We start from the raw sequence: 23,534 nt of genomic DNA on the forward strand, positions 1-23,534 counted from the left end.
AGAAAACTGTGAGCCTGTGTGTAAAGTCTCACCTACTAAGACACTGACTCGTGCAGTCCCATACAAAGACCATGTGCAGCATTGTTTTTGTTGTAATGAAATGTCACCTTGTGATGTCAAGGCTATCTTTAACTGCCTTGATAAGTTAACGCTGCACACATGAACAAACACAGAGACGTTTAGACAAGCGGTAAAGATTTCTGTGCTATACCTGTACCAGGGCAGTTTCTCTCGTCTTCTCCAGTCTTGCAGTCTTCCTGGCCATCACACAGCCATTTAGCTGAAATACAGAGGCTGTTGAGGCACTGGAACTGGTCTTGTGCACAACGAGCTTCACAGTCCTTCTGGAAAAAAACAAACAAACGCAGAGGAGAACTTCCTAAACAAACCTAAACTCAACCTAATGGCAAGACTTTTTACATTGACAAAAGCTTTGTAGGTCATGACAAGTACAGTCAAAGAAGCTATAAGATTAAAGATCAACAGTAGAAAAATATCAGAAATATTATTTTCAATCTGAACCCTTTTTTAAGCTAATGAGACTCACAGCAAACTTGTAACCCTACCATAGAGCACATATTTAATATTGCTTGGGTAGTAACAGTCCTTACAAATTGTTTACATACTCAGTGTATGAATGAGAGCGGAACAATAACGGTTTTGCAAGCTCAAAGGATGGGAATGTGTTTTGCCCACTCCATTATTTTTTTCCAACGCCAACCCACAGCTATTTGCAGCACGACACAACCTCCACATTCTCTGTGTTTATAATAACTTCCGTTCCAAGCTCCTGCTTCATCCAAAATCTACAATCTACTATCATCTTTTTTGCTGATGCAGTGTAGTAAACAATTCCTCTCAAGTTGTTTGCAGGTGGCATGGAGTAGTTTTGCAGCTGGAGTCTGCAATGTAGAGGATGAAGGGGAAGTGAGTGTGGATGGAGAAACACAGCAGCACCTCACACACACTGGGGAATCTGACAAACAGAGACCTCCCAAGTAGAAAGCCCAACATGCCAGTGATAATTGGTGTACTGAACTGCTTTCACTTCAGATTTTGTCTAGGACTGGAAACTGAAACTGTGTGGTGACGAAAGCAAAAAAAAAAAAAAGAATGGCAGAGTACTCAGAGGTGCCAGCATTGCTAACAAGAAAATCGTAGTCAGAGCTGGGAAGTAACAAAGCACAAATTTGAAAAAAAAAATGTGTTTATGTACCTAAGTAGATTATTATGGTATCAATACTTTTAACTTGTTTAACTTTTTAATTTCACTCATTACATTACATTTAATTTCACTTATTTGGTGACATGATCGATATTTTTTCTTCTCATGGCGCTCTGTTTTCAATCCATCAACCTATATCTTGTCATTTTTAACCTACCCACTGCTCTGTCATTTCCTGGCAATCACACACTACAGATGTAGGCTCACCTATGGGGCTAATAACAAGAAAGGCAGAAGGCAAGAAGAAATACGGCTAATATGGATGAGACAGAGGGAGTCAGCGATGTAAACATGACTGGGAACAGAGACATTCACAATCACCTGGTCATCATCATCCAATGTGCTCTGTTTGTGTTCTAAATGCTGGTTGTTCAGCCTGATACATTAATTTAAAAAATGAAATTTGGAATTATTTTGGATAAATATATTAATATGATGTTATGTCCAGTTACCAGCATGACACTAAAACAGGTAGTAGTAATGTCTACTTTATATTTAAGTACATGTCAGAGCCCAAACTTTTTTACTTTAACTTAAATGAAAAATATTAAAGTCAGTAATTCAACTTTTACCAAAATCTTTTAAAAGATGCATATCTGTACTTCTACTTGAGTAAAGGATGTGTACTTTTGCCACCTCTGACACAGACAAAATAAAAAGGATTTTACCACAAGAAGTCTAATGAGTGTCAGTGAATGGGAGAGCATCATGCTAACAGCATGTACAAAGAGACAAAAATATATTGATATTTAAACTTAAGCAACCATGTACTGTTTGAAGTGTATTGTATGACATGTAATTACTGTCTACCCATCATTCAGTCAAATAATTCAGTCAAGGTGCTGTCCAGGGGGCAAAAGCAACACCAATTCCCACATTTGTTGCCCAGCATCTCTATTTTGGACTATACTGACAGGACCAACAGCAGGGCAGGGTAGAATAATTACACATTGATGAATAAGAAGGTCTCACATTCCTAAACAAGGGACAGTTAGAGTAGAGTGAACTTGACTTTATTTCTGTCACTTTCTCCATCTACTACTTCTTCTAGAGGATTTAAGTGGGACTAAGGCACCAGAAGACCACCTGCAGTTAGAGAACTTCTAAGACCTTAGTGGAATAGCCACCCTTACCCTCTTTCTGCTTGAAAAGGAAGACATTTGTCTTATGGACTAGTCTCTGGTCTTTCAAGTAGTGGTGTTCACATACAGTACGTTTTCTCATGACTAAATAATACATAGAAATGAAATATCAAACAAAATTAAACAAGACTAACTGAAACACAAAATACTAAAATATATTAAAAAAGGAGTTTGATAAATAGGAAAAGTGCAAAACAACAACACATTACACTTTTATTCATGCATTTTAAATTATCTTTACATCCACTGATGTTTTTTCCATGTACTAATATTATAATAAATTAGTAAATATAATTATAATTAAATGATAATTAATAATAAATATTGCATCCAATTTGCATCCAAGAATCTTTCATTTCCCCATCTGTGGACTGGCCTTTTACTATAGGAGATTTAAAATTAGATTTAGTTTGAAAAAAAAACACAGTTTCTGACCATCACCTGTAACACTACCTGCTGCACCACTGTGTAATCACAGTAATCAATAACATGCAACTAATAATTTTTCAGTTGAAATATCCATGAACATTGTTTATTACACTGCAGATTCCAAAAATGCTGTACTAACTATTAATTCCTATCCCTATAAAAGAGACAACTAGGTTTTGTTTTTGAAATATTATAGTACTTAACAAAATTCATGACGCTATTCATTTTCACAGGGGACCTGCACAACCATTCAAAAAACACCATCAAAGAATCACTGTTTTTTTTTTCCCATTGTATTGTAGAATAGATTTCAGGTGTTATTATATTTATATGCAATGAAATTAACACTTTTCTTTCGTGAGTTCACTTAATAACCACCTGAATATTTTAAACCCAAAATGCTTTTTGCACTCTTTTGAAGGGTTCCAATTATTATAGAATAATTATAAAAATATCTGTAGCATAAAGCACAAAATGGGCTAATGTAGTTGGCCTCTAGAGACAACCATCCTGGTTTCTGCAACATTGGATCACACCAGATGGTGTGTTTGACCCTTCAAATCTGTTTGGGTTATTAGCTCTGGTTATGCTTCTCTGAGACGGTTCTGGTTACTGCACAGCCTGAATCTAGTTATGAAATTTTATATCTGCCTTCTAACAAAATTCCAGTCAATTATATATATATATATATATCTTCCTTACATTTTAAAATGAGATCAGAACTGTTTGTTCTGTTTGTATATTTGTATAATTGTATATTTTGTTATAACACATTAGTAATACTGTATAATAAATGCATTATCATTGTGAAGGTGACTATAGATTCTTTGTATGTTAATGTGCATTTTATATGATGGAAAATTCCATCAGTATCACCAATATTACGTCTGTAGAAAACATATCAGTTCTGAGCACTCCTCTCGAGCTTAGAGTGATCACTCTGAATTTGAATCTGAGACTTATAAGCATATAGATGGTCTTGAACGCTGCCTTTCTTAAAGAGCAATTATATAAAATAGGCTACAGTGAAGTTCACCTGATATCAAAAATATATAAATATATACTGCTGGGTACAGAGTGACCTGTTATCTGGTGAATGAGTAGATCACACCATCTTTAAAATGTGCTGTATAAACTCTCTCAGACATTTGGATTAAAGTAGGGCGATCACTTACCTCATCCGAATTATCGGCACAGTCATAGTCGCCATCGCAGCGGAAACGAGCAGAGATGCAGTCCCCGTTGGCACAGGCAAAATCCTTATGATTACAGGTCACAGGTCCTGCATTGAGCGGGGCGCATATAGGAAAGCTCAAATGATGCAACTAAGGGCTCAGAAGATATTTTACCTGAATTGTCAAGCGAGCTCTAGCAAAGGACATGCAGAGGAAAGGGAGGGAGAGGGTGGAAAAAATGGGTGAGAAAATGAGAGTGCAACCATCACTTGGACCTGAAGTGCCATTGAACCATCTGTTTCCACCTTTCTTGAAGGTTTTACAGGTATCTAAGGGGAGCCATTACAAGCTAATTAGCAATAAGAGTGTCTACAAGTGTCAAAGAGAACATTCAGGATCTAATTTTGCAGCTGCTTTTGCCACTATTGACTGCTTTAATTTTTGCAGCTTATTTAAGGCTTATGGCTGTGAGGAATAGTGTCTAAAGTAATGCTGACATAAAAGAGAGGATATAGAAATAAAGAAGCCTACATAGGATTTAAACCTGCGCATTTTACTTATTTCAATGCTTTCTTTTATAACAATTGAACACGGAGCATATCTGTCTTTGGCAGCAATTAACAAAAAAAACCTTGTAAAAACAAACAGAGACTGAGATGCAGAACGATAGAAAAGAAAGACTGCAACAGCTAACAGTCAGAAGCAGACCAAAGCCCCCTAATGGTTGTACTGTGAACAAAGAAAGAGAACGACTCACTGCAGTTCTCCTCGTCTGAATTGTCGCCGCAGTCGTTCTGGCTGTCACATCTCCAGTGGTCGGGGATGCAGTTGTTATTCTCGCAGCGAAATTCATGAGGTCCACAGGTCTTTTCATCTTTTTCATCAGCCACAAACAAACACACAGATGAAAATGGCTTCAAAAGTGCATGAATATTAATGCGCCACTACAGCACATCGACGTGTAATCATCATTTCCTCAGGGTGTCCCAAACGCATGTTTGACACAGAGTTCAAAACATCTCCAAACTAAGGCGAGAAACGTAACATACACGATGAAATACCTGAGTGTGTTACCACTCACTGCTCCCCCACCCCAGACCCCCCACAGAGCCCAATACCTGCAACTTGCTGTTACACACAATATCTCATCTGAGTTCAACTTCTTTCAACAAATATGGAAAGAGAAGCTTCTTCTGTTTATCTGCCCATGTTTGGGTTGCAGACTATGAACCAGAGCCAAGGTCAGTGTTTGAGGCAAAAAAAAAAAAAAAAAAAAAGCTTTATCAGCACTGCAGGCTCAGTGGTCTTGTTATGCATGCAGAAGCAAACAACAAGCTCCCATTTTTCTTTCTTTTCCCTTTTTCATTATTACTGAATAACTATGTGTTTTTTGATGAAAGTGGTGACTAATTAGGCTTTGACACCTTATACAGCTTGACTGAAAAGAAAACCCCCAGAAAGTGATTAGATTTGAGAAAATAACAGTGCTACTAATTAAGGGTAAAAGTCATGCTTTTTTTATATTATAATTCAATGAATGTGATGATGAAAAGCTCTAACTTTCATTGTCTACACAAGTACTTCTTATCAAATTTGATGGTCTTCAATAAAGCAAAATGCATGAACTGTTTATGTAGTGTATGTAGCTGTAAAGCCATAATGTCTTCTCTAATAATCTAATAACTTGAGTCATTTGCTTGCTGTGGGGAGAAATTCAGTGAAAGGGAGCTACTATAAATAATGGGCTGACAGTTTACATATTGAATTCTGCCATTGCAGTCACTAATGATATTTGATTTATTAAAAAAAAAAAAAAAAAAAAAAAAAAACTTACCTTGTGAAAGCCAGATAAATAAAGTGCAACCCAACAGTAGCTAAGATTTGATAGTTATATGTATCCAGGTTATCATAAATGTAATGTCAGATTACAGATAAGAGTCCTATATACATTTTATATATACATTGTATATATATATATATATATATATATATATATATATATATATATATATATATATATATATATATAAAAGGAAAAAACAACTCATGTTGCTCATTGTACACTAGTGACAATGCATAAAACCAATAAGTTCAGTATTGGAGATCAAATGAATTTACCTTTCTTTAAAAATTGGCCTAGTTTTTTAATCTACAGAAAAAAATGCATTGAGACTGGAGAAAATCACACTGTTTTCTAATTAACCATTCTGCATTTGAATAATACAACAGCACATACTAGGGGGTGAATTTGATCAAAAACATTAAGGAAATGACATGACTATGTTCAATGAACTGAATGACAAACACAAGCATTCCCCCAGATGCCTGCTAAGTTACAAACAAAATAAATTTTTATTTTCTTCCCTCAAATGAGAGCAATGCTTTTCAGTAGTTTTATAGAAACTGGATGAATTCTCAAACACTAAAAACCCACCTCTTCCCAAAGCACTATGTTTTTTATACTTTTCCTCTCAGCTTCGTGAGAAGATCTGGTGAAGATTTGAAAACACTTCTGTATGGTGCTCTGGGTGAGAGTGCCTGCTTAACACTATACATGCAAATGTGAATACAGAGCTTTCTAATTTCTCTGTTTTGCAGCACAGCACTCTGCATTACCCTCTGCAAGTCAAGCTGAGCTTGTTTTTCAATTTTTCTGTTGCCTTTTCCCCCCTCCTTTTTTTTCCTTTTATTTTTGCACAACATATTTTATTTTTAAAGTTTTTTATTAAAGTTTATTTGAAAAGGGTCCATGTACACTTTTAACAGAAATGTTTCCATTTGATGCATTGTAGCGAATTTAGCCAATGGATAGTTTTTATCCGTGGTCCCCTGGCAGCTAAAAATAAACATAGAAACTAACAAACACATACAATGATTTAATACTTAACCATAATACTTATACACATCCTATCAGAGCCAAAAAAAAGAACAGCAAACCTTCAGTTAAGCCAGAAAACATATCAGTGTTTACAGATTTGAGTTGATTTTAAATACGATTTTAGTTTTAATTTAAACATGTCAACAGATGAACACATCCTTATGTCTTCTGGTAGAGTTTTCCAGTGAAGAGTAGATTTCGCTAAGAAAGATGGTCACCCAAAGGCAGAATGACAAAAAAGAAACAACACAGTCGCTAGTAAATGATGATCTGGTAAATCTCACAGAGACTGTAGAGTGAAAATGCACACAAGTTGTAAAGTAAAGAAGGGGCCAAACCATTAGAATTTTATATACCATATGCAAATTTCAAAAACTGGTAAGGCTTTTTGTCAAGGGTTTTTAAAGTCTGTTAATAAAGAGATTTTAGATGCTCTTTATTTCCAGCTAAAGTGTCAAATAGAAAGATATTTTTCTTTAGTGCCATTTTAAGTTCTATCCCATTTATCTGAAATCAACGGCATGTTGCCTGGCATAACAGTTCCATTATAAGAGAGGTTTAGTAAAGCGATCTATTTCCATACACACCTTTATTTGCACTCTTTCCCTGCAGGTATGCTTTCGAGCTGCACAAATCTTTTTCTCAAGCATAAGATGTATTAACATAGCCGCTGAAATGAGGTTTACCTGTGGTTTGCATCTTTTAGTAAACGCCCAGGCTGTTCAAGCTGTTTTATTGATTTTTTTTTATTTTTATTTTTTTAGTCTTTGACACATTTACGGTTACATCCTGGAGAGTGATATTGATCTAGTCAACATTTTTTCCCTTTGTGATTGAAAGTATTCTTTCATTTGCCTCTGGTCTGCTCTATAATAGTGCAAGTCTATAAAAAAACTCACCAACATACAGTATATCAGCTTCTTTTCAGTGCAGTAAACAGCTGATTTTGATATGCCAGTGTTAAACTACACTATGTTTCTGATATATTACAATCTCCAGCATATACAGATCTCTAATCTAATCTAATTTATTCATGATACAGTATTAGTAATTACTGATATAACAGGAAAGGAAAATAATTAGACAACAATTTTTTCTACATTCAGCAAAATAGGAAAATTATTATAATATGAGCACAGATTTTAGAGAATAAAAAAATGCAAGTAGACATTGTTCACTTAATTCTGCCCTGCAATTATCTTCACAATGTCAACTTCTTTAAACCTGAACCCGCATCATTAAAAAATCGGCTCTTCCAATGTGACCAGGGAAGGCTGCAATGTGAGGCATGAGCAATCTGATATTGTCAAAATAAATCCGACATATAGGCAACAAAACAGGCCCTGATGAACTGTTACAACTCTCAGATAAAAAGAGGCCAGAGTGCTTCTTGATTAAGGCTGACCCTCTTTCTATGAGACAGGAGAAGCATGCAGAATTCACATTAGCCCCAATCACGATCTACTGCAAATCCTAAGAGTTCCTATGAGGCTCTGATTTGTGAATAATAAAGCCGCTTCACTCACCACAGTTGGCTTCGTCAGAGCCGTCAGCACAGTCTGGGTCCTCGTCACACACCCACAGCTTGGAGATACAGTGCATGGTGGCCTTACACTGGAACTGCTCTGGTGAACACGTGCTCTCAGCTGACACATGTTTAAATGTAGACAGAGGTAAAAAGGAAATGGAAAGACAAATCAGTCTGACTAGTCATCTTAAACATAATAACAGAAAGTAGATATGTATATGATTTTTATGATACAAATTTAAGTGAGAGAACTGGTTAAAGTCTCAAAAATAAATAAATAAATAAATAAATAAATGACACCACACAAGAGTATTTCGGCTGGAATAAACAAAGAAGAAAGGGATGAGGAAATCAGTGGTTTTGCATCTTTATGTTCTTCACATAGTCTATCATATCAGTGTCCTTTACACTGACAGCTGAGGAATGTCTGTCACAGTTTTAATGCACTGGGAGTAAGAGCTACATCAAGGAATAAAAAAAAGCAAAACAAAAACAACAAAAAAAGCTCACCTCGTAACAACCAGCCACTCGATTCTCCCATGACATCTAATTCTACTTCTTGCAGGAAAGGCTTTGGTTTCTACTACTCAATCCTCTGAATGCCTAATCAGTGTCTGCTAGTTCGAGCCCAACTGAGACTCATTCGATGGCTTAGAAGCTATTTCCAGATCTGCCAGTTGGGATCATTAATATTCCTCGGGAGAGGTAAATCTGGGACAGTCTGTATCATTCTATCATAATACCTTACAACTGAAGAGCTGTTATAGGAAATTAATCAATTGTTGGGTAATGAGATTCCATTAACATACTGAAGTCCAATAACAACGCATTATGAAGTGTTTTATTCCTCATAGACAATAGCAATTTTCATTTATGAATTATTGCTTTTAAACATTTAAAATTGCATTTAATAATATGGTTCTGGTGATCATAACACTTAACATATTTTTTTTCATTAGCCATTCTTTTTCCCCCCAAACAAAACCAAAGAATATTCTGCAAATTACTGAAAAGCCAGAAAGCAAAAAGGTTCTCCATCCTGAAGATTCTTACATGGGAAAGGTAGTGAATACTACAAAGCACTGAAGACTCCTTACACATATCTCCTTACAAAAAATACCCTAGACGCATTTATATTTGTCTTGCTTACATAAAAAAAAAAAAAGAATATTAATAGGCTTAGTTCATGTACATTTGCCTTACAGGTCACAGCAACTGATCTGTCACTATAGAAATGATAATATATTAGCAGTATCTATACCCCTATCAATTACAAATATACCAATTACAATCACAATTATACAATTATAAGTCAATTACATATATATTGAACCCAGAGCCGTGCTGTTAAAAAAAAATGAACATTTATAATGCATTATAATGTTTCTTACGACAATCTGTCTCATCCTCGCCATCTCCACAGTCGTCCTGTCCATTGCAGCGCAGGTTTAATGGGATGCACTTTTGCTTTCTGGTGCACTTGAACTGACCCGACAGACAGATATATGTATCTGCAGAGAGATGGCATTTTAGAGCAGGCAAAACAAGTTTCACTACGACACTTGCTGCAGGATGTTGTCACAAATATTCAGAGACAGGGGCTGCTAGAACAAAAGAGGCTTGAGGAAAGAAAAAAATATGTTACATAAATCACAATCTTAAAAAAAAAAAAAGCCAAGGTACTGATACTGCATAGATAATGTACCAAGCTGCTTGGCTATATTTAATATGAAGAACAATGCACATCATTAATCATTGTGGTTGAAAATCTGTTCTCCCTGTAATACATCCACATTACTGGTGTTGGACATCAAAATGCCCTGTAATTTTCCCTGATGCTTCTAAAGTGGTAATCGATCACTTGATGATAGCATTATGTGCTATTGAACCTTAGAAGAAAAACAGCAATAAAGATGACTTGTTACTGTTGAAAAAAATTCCATTCAGACATTATTGCCAGTGTGTGGTGCATATTCTATATCTGCTCTACATTATATGAAGAGAAGGATATGAGCGTTATGGTAAAAAAAAAAAAAAAAAAAAAGAAGAATAAAAAAAAAATATAGAAAAAAATCTGATTAAAGAAACAGTGTTGGTCTCACCGCAGTTGGCCTCATCCGAGTTGTCTCCACAGTCATTCTCTCCATCACAGATGAATGGAGGAAGAGCACACAGACCAGTGCCACACTGGAAACGCCCAGGCTGGCATTTGAATTCAGCTGCAAATGAATGATTTACAGTGAATTTAAGCTGTGACCCAGAAATTTCTGCTTGTGGCATAAATGAACCGGATCCTTAAGAATCACCTTGATGCGAATAAATTCTACCTGCCCTTTTCAGAATAGCTGCAGTTCTCTTAATTACTTACTGACAGCCTGACAATTTCTGAGGTAAAAAAATGACATTCAGACACTAATAACTGGAGTTTTTAATTCAAATCTTTCTATTAGAAAGATTACATTCAAATCTGTTAATAATAGTAAAAAAATTTTTTTAAAAATTTCATTATTATTACCAGTAATGATTTGTTTGGGTTCATATGGTCAGGCTGGTTAATGCTCTCGTTTAGATACTCACGGCAGTCTGCAGGCTCATCTGAACCATCACCGCAGTCATCCACTGTGTCACACTTCCACCAGAATGGTATACACTCATCTGTGCCACAGCGAAACTGCAGAACGAAGTCGAGCACACACAATCTGAAGCTTAGGAAAAAAGGTTCTGCTCATCTACTTTATCACACGAGGCTAAATTAAAGAAGGGACTCCTTCTGACCTGGCTTGCTGTACAGTTGGATAGGCAGGTCTTGCCATCTGAAGCCAGGTAGAAGTTAGTAGGGCATGCACACTTGTGTCCTCCACCAGGGGACAAAAGGCATAGGTGACTGCAGCCTCCATTAGCCACCTGACACTGATGTTTGGGCACTAGGGGAAGAAATAACAGGTTTAAAGACGGAACTCTTTACCTTTTTCGAAAGCCAGTAAAAGAGCAGTAAAGGAGAGTCTTACCCTCGGGCTGGCGCAGAGGGTGATAAACTGTTACAGATTTAATGGCCTGCCAGGAATTGAGAAGCTCAACAGCATGGGAACCAGAGGTTTTGTGAGCACGGCGAAGAGACTTCGATTTGCCATCTGTCCAATAGATGAAGTCTTCAAACAAGGTCAGCCCCATCACACCCTGGATGTGGTTGTGAGGAACTAAGGTGGAAAATATTAGTCAACATCTATTTTGCTGACTCATTAATTGAAAGCCAAAAATAGGCAAGTCTAAAAATGTCAGAGTATTAAGCTTTTAATGATCTCAACAATAAATCTTGGGCCAGGAAATGAGCAAGAATTAAAAGAATTAACTTTATCTTGCCCCTGCTCTAACAATCCTAAATTCCATGTATGAGTTTGTTGGGCTGCATTAGGTGTAGCAGATAACCAAATTATGACTGATGATCTTTTAAAAAAGTAAAATAAAGATATTTTTGGAAAGTTTCATAACACCCAGTTATGTCATAGTGTTTTGTGTTTTAATTTGACATCAAATATTGTAACCATGATCATGATAATTTTTTACAAGTACAAGAGTACAAGATGACTATATACAGTAAGTGTAAATAAGCAACGGTAGCACAGAATCTCTCAGAAGTGCATTTGATTAATTCTTGCTAATTTTCTGACCAATGATTTGCTGTCAAGGGCAATAAAAACTTAATATTTGCCATTTGATGCTTGATCTATTTTACTGCCAGGCATGTCAGCACTCCTTTCTCAGTTACAAATCTTACAATTATTAAACTAAACATTAGAATTATTTAGCAGGCATGCATCTACACCTAATAAAACATGACAGGACATGATATTATAGAAAAATTAAAGTATTAGATTTACTGTTCGCATACTACATACTTTTCAAATATTAATTCTTTTCTAACAGCGTATGCCAAAGTCCTTTTTTTTTCTTATCTTACATCTTTTTGTCAATTGGCATCAAATAATTTTTTTAATGTTTTCATGAATGCCTTGTCCTGCTTTCTACCCATATATATTTACATGTAAAGTTCTCTGCAAGACAAGTTAGTTCCTGTTATCACTTACAGCATTATAGCTATAAACAGTTATCCCCTCACCAACCTCTTTTTCCTACTTTCAATTGAACTTAATAAGACAAAAAGAAATGTAGTGTCTCAAGTAACCAAGGACATGAAAAGACTCAAATCCATTGTCCTGAAGGATTTCTAGTGGTGAAAAAGAAAGATCTATAATCTATAAAAGTTCTATAAATAATAAATACATTTCTTCTAGCAGAAAATGTCTTCATATTAACAATTTGCCATTTTTCTTGATAAAATGTTTGGTTGTTGAAGTGCCCACCATACAAACCCTTGTGAAACCGCTGTTACTATAGAAACAATAAGTAAGAAATCAGAATAAATGCACTAATATAAACTTTGGATTTGAATTACAGCCTTCATTACTGTCAGTGATGCAGTTCGGAAAATGAATCAAAAAGCTTCGACCAATCAGATTTGAGAATTAAATGACACTGTGGCCTAAGTCTCTTAGAAATGAGTCAATTGTCCACTTGTGTATGAGTTTTCAGTACACAAGTAATGGTGGTATCTGTACCCTTGTGCCTTTGAGAGCCATCCATGTTAGCAAATAGGATGTGACTGTCATCAGACCAGTAGATCCTCTTAGTGGTGTAGTCAATGGTGAGGGCAGAGGGGCTGTAGATTTCCTTGTCCACAATCACAATCTGGCCCTGACCATCCATGCCAGCACGACCCACACGTGGGTTTTCACAGCAGTCAATCCAAAACACATACCTAAAATAAAACATTACACACAAACTCACATCAAGCATGTTATACTGAGTAGCACAGATCCAAAACAAAGTATTGGTTCCATACCCTAACTGGGCATCAAGTGCCACATCTGTGGGGTTCTGTAGGCCAGAGCTCAGTAAGACAGTGGGATAGAGGCCATTAGATTTGGATACTTCTAAGGTCTTCCTTTCGATATCACACCAGTACAGATTTTTCCCAATCCAGTCAACAGCCAACGCACTCGGTACAGCTGCACGGTGAACGACCTATCAGATGGAAACATAAATATTAATGACCCTTCTGCATACCACCACCTCTCACATTAAAGCAAGGATAAGGTCTGTAACATGACATAAACACTAGTTCTATGCAATACCAGATGTGATATTGCCAAAAATATGTTTTTCTGAAAAGAAGGTCAAAGCCAAAATGCTAATGCAGTGCTTATATTTTTAAATTACAGGTAAGAAACCAGATGTGATAAGCAATAAAAAAGTGTCAGAGCTCAAAAACTCTGCTAATTTAAACAAACAAATGCTTAAATGAGCTGCCTCTTCTCTGGATGTGAAAATCACACTTCCCTCGTGGGCTAAGCAAATATGTCAGTTTGCAAACAGAACTGGGTTTTTCATGTGCTGTGTTAAAAAAACCTGAAACTGCAACCCATGCTGTCGTAATGACTTGTAATATCTCCTCCATCACTGAGGATGAACAATGTTTCATATATAAAAAAAAATAACACATGCAACTTGTGACATTCCAACCTCATACATATTGCATGATTTTAAAATGTACTGCAAAACAGGTTAGAAAAATACAGCACTCTTTCATTTAATATCTGGTGAGAACTTTGCTGCATTGAATTACTAAAGTGCTGTTTGTGTTCACCAACTTCCTCTTTTGACTCAGAAGTGTGTAAAACCAGTCACACAAGTGGGCACTTGCTACATACTAGAGAAGAGGACAGCAATGGGTAAAGTATGAGGACATGTTGATGAGGTCATGGTTAAAAACAAAACAAAAGTTTCTCCTTTATGAATAAAATCTCAAAATTACTTATATTCTCAGGCATTTATTCAGCGGTCCTCTTTCACAAGGCTGCACCTAAAGCAGTTTAAGCAGTTTCTGAATCTAAAATACTGAAGCCACTTTTAAAGGAGAGAAAACACATTAATATTCGAAGTGAAAACGCAAAAGCCTGGGCTATTCTGGAGAGATCATGCCACATTGATTTGAAGCTCTGACTTCCAAGGAAATAAAAGGTTAACATAATTAAAATGTCAACATTTGAATACATCAGCATAGAAATAGAAACTGAAAAATTGTTTAACATTTCCTATGCACGTAGAATCTGTGTTGAATAATGGCATCTTTATTGGTCTCTACTTAACTGTTATCACCCAAAATGATAATGCATACAATGTACATTTCAGGAAAAAAAGGCTAAACCTAAAAAGGCAAGATATAAACACTAGTTCCTATAACACTATCCTTCAATTAATACATATCGTTTCTGCTTTCCTTATTAGATTGCACCGAAGGCATCACCTGCAGCGATGCAAATTACATGAGTAGCACAAAGGCAAAGTTACCACAGCCACAACCATTAATACATCTTTATATTGCAGAAAAAATAGAGATCAAAACCGAACAGTAATGAAGTGAGTGTCTTGCTGCAGGCTACTGTTTCTCTATGCTTCAAGCTATCGTGTGATATATATAAAAAAATTCTCATAACATACCAAAGTACTTGGTCGTGGCTCATTGTGGACCTACTCAGCAACAGACATTCACCATTTATTTTCCCAGGTTATAAAGGTCAAACTTCATAATAAGAAATGATTCTACCCTTAAAACATTTCAAAACAGGTTGAAATCATAACAATAGCTTACATCAGACTTTCTCTAACAATAATAAGTCACAATACTGCAATTCCTACTGTCCATATGGTTCTATTTTACTTACTACCAGATTTTCACAAATATGATAAACATATTCAGAAGTTTGAAGACATCTAGTCTTTTATTGTTTTTAAGACACATATGCGAGTTCTTTTTTGTTTAAATGCAAAAATACATAAATAAAGGAATAAAACAAGAAAAGAAATTGCCATGTCTCTTGTAAAACCTTGTTAAAGATTATTTTGCTAGTTGGACATTTATTTTACAGAGCTTGGACATACAGTATGCTTTGGGTCATTGTTTTGTATGGTTAAGTTGGTTCCAATTTTCTGTATTCCAAAAAAAAAAGGATGGTATTGAAAGCCATGTTGTTTTAGTGTTCCTTTCACCTGAAATAAGACTCCCAACATTCCCTGCTCCAAAACAACCCCAAACTTCTTCTTCCGGGTTCTCCCATTAGGGGTCGCCACAGGGGATCATCCGTCTCCACAACCCCCCTGTCCTCTACATCTGCCTTTGTCACACCAACTACCTGCATGTCTTCCTTCACCACATACATAAACCTCCTCCATTCTCAGCATTCTCCTACCGATATACCCCATGTCCCTCCTATTTACGTGTCCAAACATCTCAAACTCGCCTCCCTCACCTTGTCTCCAAAACGTCCTACATGCGCTATCCCTCTAATAAACTCATTTCAAATCCTGTCCATCCTCGTCACTCCCAACAAAAACCTTAGCATCTTCAACTCTGCTACCTCCAGCTCCACCTCCTGTCTTTTACTCAACGGCACTGTCTCTAAACCATACAACATCGCAGGTCTCACCACAGTCCTATAAACTTTCCCTTTCACGCTTACAGATACTCTTCTATCACAAATCACTCCTGCCACTCTTCTCCACCCACTCCACCCTGCCTGCACTCTTTTCTTCACTTCTCTAACACACTCTCCATTACTCTGCACTGTTGACCCCAGGTACCTGAACTCCTCCACCGTCACCACCTCTTCTCTCTGCAACTGCACCACTCCACTGCCCTCTCTCTCTCATTCACACACATGTACTCTGTCTTACTCCTACTGACTTTCATTCCCCTTCTCTCCAGTGCATATCTCCACCTCTCCAGGCTCTTCTCAACCTGCTCCCTACTCTCACCACAAATCACAATATCATCCGCAAACATCATAGTCCAGGGAGACTCCTGTCTGACCTCGTCCGTCAACCTGTCCATCACCACTGCAAACAGGAAAGGGCTCATAGCCGACCCTTGATGCAGTCCAACCTTCACCTTGAACCAGTCTGTCGTTCCTACTGCACACTTCACTGCTGTCACACTGTCCTCATACATGTCCTGCACCACCCTCACATACTTCTCTGGCACACCTGACTTCCTTATACAGTACCACAACTTCTCTCTTGGCACCCTGTCGTATGCTTTCTCTAAATCCACAAACACACAATGCAACTCCTTCTGACCTTTACTTCTCCATCAACATTCTCAAAGTAAATAAGGCATCTGTGGTGTTCTTCCTCGGCATGAAACCATACTGTAGCGATAACAGCACACTCCTTTTCCATTACCAGGCATCCTCTCACCTTTCAGAATCCACTGCCATCTCTTCTAAACATCTCCATGCTTCTAACGGTATGTCATCTGGTCCTACCGACTTTCCACTTTTTATCCTCTTAATTGCTGCTCTCACTTCCTCCTTACTAATCCTATCTACTTCCTGCTTCACCATCTTCACATCATCCAACCTTCTCTCTCTCTTATTTTCCCTGTTCATCAGCTGCTCAAAATACTCCCTCCACCTTCTCAACACACTCTCCTCACTAGTCAACACATTTCCATCTCCATCCTTTATTGCTCTAACTTGCAGAACATCTTTCCCAGCTTGGTCTCTCTGCCTGGCCAATCGATATAAATCCTTTTTCATCTTCCTTAGTGTCCAACTTCAATTACAGTTCCTCACATGCCTTTTCCTTGGCTTTTGCCACATCCCTCTTTACCTGCGGCTGCATCTCCTTGTACTCCTGCCTACTTTTGTCATCTCTCTGTCGATCCCAATTCTGTTTGGCCAACCTCTTCCTCCTTATGCTGTCCTGCACTTCCTCATTTTACCACCATGCCTCTTTGTCTTCCTTTCTATTTTCAGATGTCACACCAAGTACCAAGAATCTTTCATTCCTAGGTACACCATCTACTACTTCATCTAATTCACTCCAGAATTTTTCCTCCTCCTCCATCTCACAGCCGACTTGTGGAGCATAAGCACTGATGACATTTATCATCACCCCTTCAACTTCTAGCTTCATGTTCATCACTCTATCAGAAACTCTCTTCACCTCCACTACACTCTTACTGTACTCTTCCTTCAGAATCACCCCTACACCATTCCTCTTTCCATCCACACCATGGTATAACAGTTTAAACCCACCTTTAATGTTCCTGGCCTTACTCCCGTTCCACTTGGCCTCCTGAACACACAACACACCTACCTTTCTCCTCTCCATCATCTACCTCTCTCTTCCTTTACCAGTCATAGTACCAACAAACCATTAAGCTAAACCTCTATTTTTAATTGTGGTTATGAAGCAGTCTGCTATCATCTTCCTTCCTGTTCTCTGTCTTACATGAGTCTTAGTTAGAGCAACAAATATCACATTTGGATGAAGGGACAGGCATGTGTCACAAAATGAGAAAACATTGTGTGTTTCCAAACTTTTAACAAGTACTGTACACTATTTTTATTAATTGTATATCTTGCCATTATTTACACTCAAACTTTTTAAGCAGAAGAAAGAGATAAAAAATAAAATAACAGAACCACATGAACTCGTTGCTAGTAATTAACAGCATGTATGTATTATTTTCCTACTTTTTGTGTTTGCAAACAACAATATTAAAACTTTGTGTCATGAATTTATTTACACCAAAGAAAAACTATTTAATGGGATATGCAAATAATTGGCTCAATAACAACCAGTGTATTAGGTGTGCAGACGTAACCTTAGGTTTGCCTTGTTTTTTTCTTCTTCTTCTTCTAATGATCAACTGCACTACTGCAATAAAGCACAGGTAAACCTTACCATCTAAAGTTGAAACAACTCCCAAAATCTGTATCATCCCATGTTTACTGAAAACTTTATCAAAACAATATCAAAACAAAAAATCAGTGCTGCTGAAAATGATAAATCCCCTAGGCAATGGCCTTTTTTTTTTTTTTTGATCATTGGTGTCCGTAGCACTTTTAAAAGGAAAAAAAATACAAAAACAAAACAAAAGCTGTAAACAACTTTAACTGTATTTTCGCTGTATATCATTACTTTTTATCAGGCATGGCAAATTTATGAAACAATCTTTTTATTTTAAGCACATTTCTATTTAAAAATGATTTTATGAAAATATATTCTACATATAATTATTATCTATATTCTATATATACTTATTATTGTTTAATTGTATATTTATGGATTTTTTATTATACAGTGTATTCATGAGTTTCATTTAGTTATCAGCTACCAAACATTGTAGTTTACAATATGAACATGCTATTGAATAAAATAAGGTGCCTTTAAATGTTATACAATAATCTTTTTTTTTTATCTTTTAGCGACTGCATCAATGCACTCTCATACTGACCTTTGCTATTCAGACTGATGAATTTGTTGAGTTAAAGTGATTCTATATTTTGCGCAGCACGACGTCTTCTATGATAAGTGGCTTATAATTGTGTCTGCTGTGACCACTGTTGAGTAGAGCATTTTCCCCCATTTTCCTTCGGCATGTAAATGATATGGACTTTCAGACTAAACATAAAATCACAGTTTCATTTTAAGTATTCTAATAATTGCTCCCCCAAGCTGTAATGGACTATAGATGACATTTGTATTGGGAGAGAGAGAGAAAGAGACAGAGGAAAACAGAGAGGGCAAGGGGTTCTGGTTCTAATGAAGCTAAATGAGGGTTTTGGCTTTACACTGAAGCTAACGAGTTGGAAAGAAAGGATGGCTCAGCAGGAGCTCTATACAGGCTTCCATCTGAGACCTAGCCATGTGGTCCATTTAATACACACACACAAGCCTAGTTTGAGAATTTATATTGTTATAGTCAGCTCCATAATTACTGACACTCTTTATGGAAATGACAGTGAGCAGAATGGGCAAAAAGTAATATTTAAAATAAATAATGCATGAAAAATATTGATGGCTTAAATAATAGAATGTCTTTTCTCTGCAAACAAATTACAAATAATAATAAGAAATATTATAAAACAAATATCTGTTGAAGCTTCTTTTGAAACCCTCATACATTTAAAATGCAAATGAAAGTGATCCAGAATAAAACAGTAAAAACAGAGAACAAAAAAAAAAAAAAAATGTGTAAAACATAAAATAGTCAAATAATTATGAAAAAAGTAAATTACAACAGTGACAGAAAGATCAAAATCATAAAGTATTAAACCAAAATAAAAAATAACATACAGTACAAATAAAACATATAAACAAAATGTATAGAATATAAATGTAATGTAAATGTAACTAAATTAAAACTATTGCCATTAAATAAAACAATCAAATCTAGCAATTAAAAATGGAAAAACTTGATCCATGCTCACAAATAGAGCCTTTGGTGCATAAAAACACATGGCTGCTGATTTATATATTTATGTTTATTAATGCAGATTGCTATTAATATATTCATGTACATTCTCGGTACTCCTGAGATAATCAATGACCCTGACACCTTCTGCTGTCCAGAACATGTCTGATGCATCCCAATGCTTTTATTCTGACCAGTTGGTCATGCATTCCCCATATAGTAACCATATAGCACACAGGTTATGATTTATGAATAATTTATTCTGGCATCACCCTTCTAAATATATTCCCTGTGAAGTCTGGTTTCTCCCATTGTTTTTTTCCTTATGCATTTTAGGAAGTTTTTCCTAAAATGCACATACGGTACACTTTTGGCTTGCTTATTAGGAATACATTTATATATGTATCTTAAATTTACTGTACATATTTTTGTAAAGCTTGTCTGTGACAATGTCCATTGCTAAAAGCGCTATACAAATTAAAATAGAACTGAATGAAAGTAGGCCAGATGTAAAATCTGTGGACTGAAATTAAAAAATGGAAAAAATAAAAATAAGAAATTAATATAAGCATGTATGGGTTAATATTGTTGTTGGAGTTAATCTCTTACTGAGAGCTCCACCTATGACTAAGTCTTAGCCTCCTCTTAACTAGGCTTTAAACTAAAATACCTAAATTACCTTTGAACTCTTGAAAACCAATTTTAGAAATCAGCTATCGATATAGTACACATTCTGCATTGTAGTATTTTAAATATGGGTCACGCTTCTTTAACATGGAGCTTAGTAAAACACTGATCTAAATGTAGCTCCAGTGACACATATGGTGTAACGTTTTAGCTGCACTTTGCTTGTTTTTATGGATGTGGAATCTGCTACAGTAGTTAATTTGGAACCTCAACTCAAAGAATCAACACAACTGTTATCCAGGTTTTATCTTTGTCTTTCTCTTGCCCTTCCTCACCATCTTATGTGTCATTTTACATCCATTACTGGACATACAGGTGTGTAATATTTCTTTAACGCAACTATTTTTCTTAAAATAATACTGTAGAGATGACTATTTCTTATACTTCCCTGTTTCCTATATAAGCCTGCAAAGCAAATGTTTTTGAGATAATGCTAATTGCTGATGATTATTTCTAAAAAGAAAAAACTCTATTTGTGCTGATTATAGAGCCAGTAACACAGCAAAACATCTCTTAAAAATATGAATATAAATCTATGATGAAAAAATTCATGAATAATCAGATTCATTCATTTTATAAAAAAAAAGAATAAATCAACGTCTTTAAGAAAACTAAAAGCATGTTAACCATACCTTAAGATCACTACCATTCAGCCGAATTCTGTTGATCCTTCTCCCGCTGGGTCTGCTTGAGTCTACCCAGTAGATGAACTCTTTTCTGTAGTCAAAATCCAAGCTGATAATATTGTTGAGACCCTTTCACAAAGAACACATAAATTGAAAGTGTTATTCTTCCCACAGCCCAAAAGTAAAAAATAAATAAATAATAATCTCTCCTGTTCAACCAAGTTGATTGAAATGAAGCAGCACAGCTTCTCAAATGCACAAAAGAGCAATACATGCAGCCTTGTTCTGTTACTCAATTAGCTGGAGAGCTTAATTAGCCACTCCATATGCACTTTTGCTTTAGTCTCGCAGAGTAAATCTGGCAGGAATGTAGATGAGAAAAACAGCACGTATACATCCAGCTGATATCTAATCAGTGCATTGATTTTAGAACAGCAGGTTTAGCGACTGATGCCTGAGAAATGTGCTGAAATAGGGTTCAGAGAGCCTTTCAACAGGATACTGAGCTACATCCGTTACTGTCAGGTTGGCATCAATGTGTTGTCAGTCAGGAAAGGCAGTCTGCTGTTCACCAGGACAGCCCTGCTCACCTCAGCACAGATGCCAAGATCAGTTGACGAGTGAAACAGAAATGGCACCTTTATCAGTTTCTTTGTGGATAGATAGTCTGAATCACAGGGACTGGGTGATAATTAAACTGCAAGAAAGAAAATGTTTTAAAGGGCAAAATATGAGCTGTGTAGTTATAATAGCACAGTTTTTCCATATGTTGAAATATACTTCTTACAAAATCGTCATTAAAACCTTTTATCAGCTGGACATGCTGGAAGTAGACAAAACCTAAAACTGGGCAGGGAAATAAGGTTCACAGAGTTGTAAACCCTTTTCATTATTTATGTTTGACCAAAATCTTGTGGACACCTGACCAATCATACCAATAGAGGTGCTTTTTGGACATCTCACGCCAGGTTTAGTTCCCCCCACTACTGTTATAATTTTATACAGTCCAGTTACATTAAGTTTAGGGTTCTGTGCAGGCCACTCAGGTTCTTCCACCCTAACTTTAGCATACCGTGTCCTTATGGAGCAGGCTAGCTAGTTTTGGTTATTTATTTACAGTGAAAGGAAATTATATTGGTAGACATTATAATTACAAAGACATCCTATTCAACAATGTGCTTCCAAATTTGTGACAGCAGTAGCATGTAGGTGTGATGGCTAGGTGTCCATATAGATTTCACCATAATTATTAAAACTGCTGTTGTTTTTAGTGCAAAATGAATATTTTTGCCTAAAAAGCACATTAAACTATGTAAGCCTTTTAAATGCATTATTACAAGTTAATAAAAAAAAAAGAACCAAACAGGTTTATAGTTTTTTTTAAACGTGTATGAGTAAATTTACGAGATCATTTAAAATAAGTTGCACTATTTAAACTACCTGGGGAACATCATTCTACCGTAATCCAGATTTTTTACTGGTGTAGCACAGTATGTAGTGGGATCAGAACAAGTTGCTTCTGCAATAGGTTTGGTATTGTGGTGCATCATACCAGCATAATTTAATTTCAAATCTAAACCTAAACCTACTGCCAGGCAAATACACACACAGAAAAAAAAATCTATAACCCAGATATCCAATCTGCTTATCACAGGCACCTGGTCGCTAAAAAACTGCCATGACTGACATACAGTGAACGTCTTTTAGAATACTGATCTACCATGAGGTCGATTGGGGTTAAATATATTACTAGAGACAGTCATTTAATCAAAATATTGATTAAAGGAATTCATAAGACTCTTCAATAGAAAGTGTTAATTTATGAAAAGTCTTATAATGTCATGAATTTCAACCAGAATTAACAGAGTGCAAACAACTAGCTCGGACTTATTCCGGACTCAAATGCACTTATTTAACAATAAAATATTAAACCAAAACATTGTCACAACACATATTACATATAAAATACAATAATAGTTTGAAAGATTCCATAAAAGCTACTACAAGAAAACATGGTCCATATGAAATCAACAGCATGCTAAATACCATGGAGGGATTACAGGGATTTACTTCCCCAGGCAAGCAACGGACACACAATTTGTTTTCACTCTATTAATGTGAAGCTGCACAGAAAGTGCACTGTTTAATGACTTCAATTAGTCTTCTCAAAAGTGAGGGCCAACAACTGCTAGTGTGCTGTTATCACAATCACATCACCATGGCTCTTAATTGGGACTCTATTAAGCTTTTAACAGTTCCGTTTCATAGATTGCTCTGTGAATCACGACTAAGATTTATAGGAACACATTCTGTGGGACGGATTAAAAAACCTGGCTGTGGATTTTTTTTTCCAACCAGTTGTGAAGAATAGATTGCAACAGTAAAGTAAATGAAGCAGGTTGGAAGAGAAAAAGCTTTACCTGTTTCAGAAGCGTGTAATTAGAGCCATCAACGCTCAGTTTTCTGATTTCGTGATGATCAGCAAGGATAAGAAAAGGCTCTTCAGCTGAATAATAAAAGAAAT

At 36.2% G+C, this 23,534-nt stretch overlaps 1 protein-coding gene across 8 annotated transcripts in view; it reads right to left on the bottom strand.

Annotated features, from left to right (window-relative positions):
• Positions 1–23,534, bottom strand: part of lrp1bb (low density lipoprotein receptor-related protein 1Bb) — a 288,809-nt gene that overhangs the window by 32,527 nt on the left and 232,748 nt on the right. For 7 of the 8 annotated variants that reach the window (XR_014532697.1, XM_083536546.1, XM_083536542.1 and 4 more), the window contains 13 exons: positions 23,431–23,516; positions 21,017–21,139; positions 13,278–13,459; positions 12,994–13,193; positions 11,386–11,574; positions 11,153–11,301; positions 10,955–11,048; positions 10,480–10,596; positions 9,769–9,888; positions 8,376–8,495; positions 4,729–4,845; positions 3,972–4,078; positions 212–344 (listed from right to left, as the gene is read on the bottom strand). Coding sequence is in view for 7 of the 8 variants with exons in the window: in XM_083536546.1 (XP_083392672.1) it covers positions 212–344; positions 3,972–4,078; positions 4,729–4,845; positions 8,376–8,495; positions 9,769–9,888; positions 10,480–10,596; positions 10,955–11,048; positions 11,153–11,301; positions 11,386–11,574; positions 12,994–13,193; positions 13,278–13,459; positions 21,017–21,139; positions 23,431–23,516 (1,737 nt within the window). In the remaining variant the exon portion in view is untranslated. The remainder of the gene's footprint in view (positions 1–211; positions 345–3,971; positions 4,079–4,728; positions 4,846–8,375; positions 8,496–9,768; positions 9,889–10,479; positions 10,597–10,954; positions 11,049–11,152; positions 11,302–11,385; positions 11,575–12,993; positions 13,194–13,277; positions 13,460–21,016; positions 21,140–23,430; positions 23,517–23,534) is intronic. The other variant, XM_083536541.1, reaches the window with a different exon arrangement.

This window comes from Silurus aristotelis (genome assembly GCF_946808225.1).
Source record: "Silurus aristotelis genome assembly, chromosome: 3".
NCBI lineage: Eukaryota > Metazoa > Chordata > Actinopteri > Siluriformes > Siluridae > Silurus > Silurus aristotelis.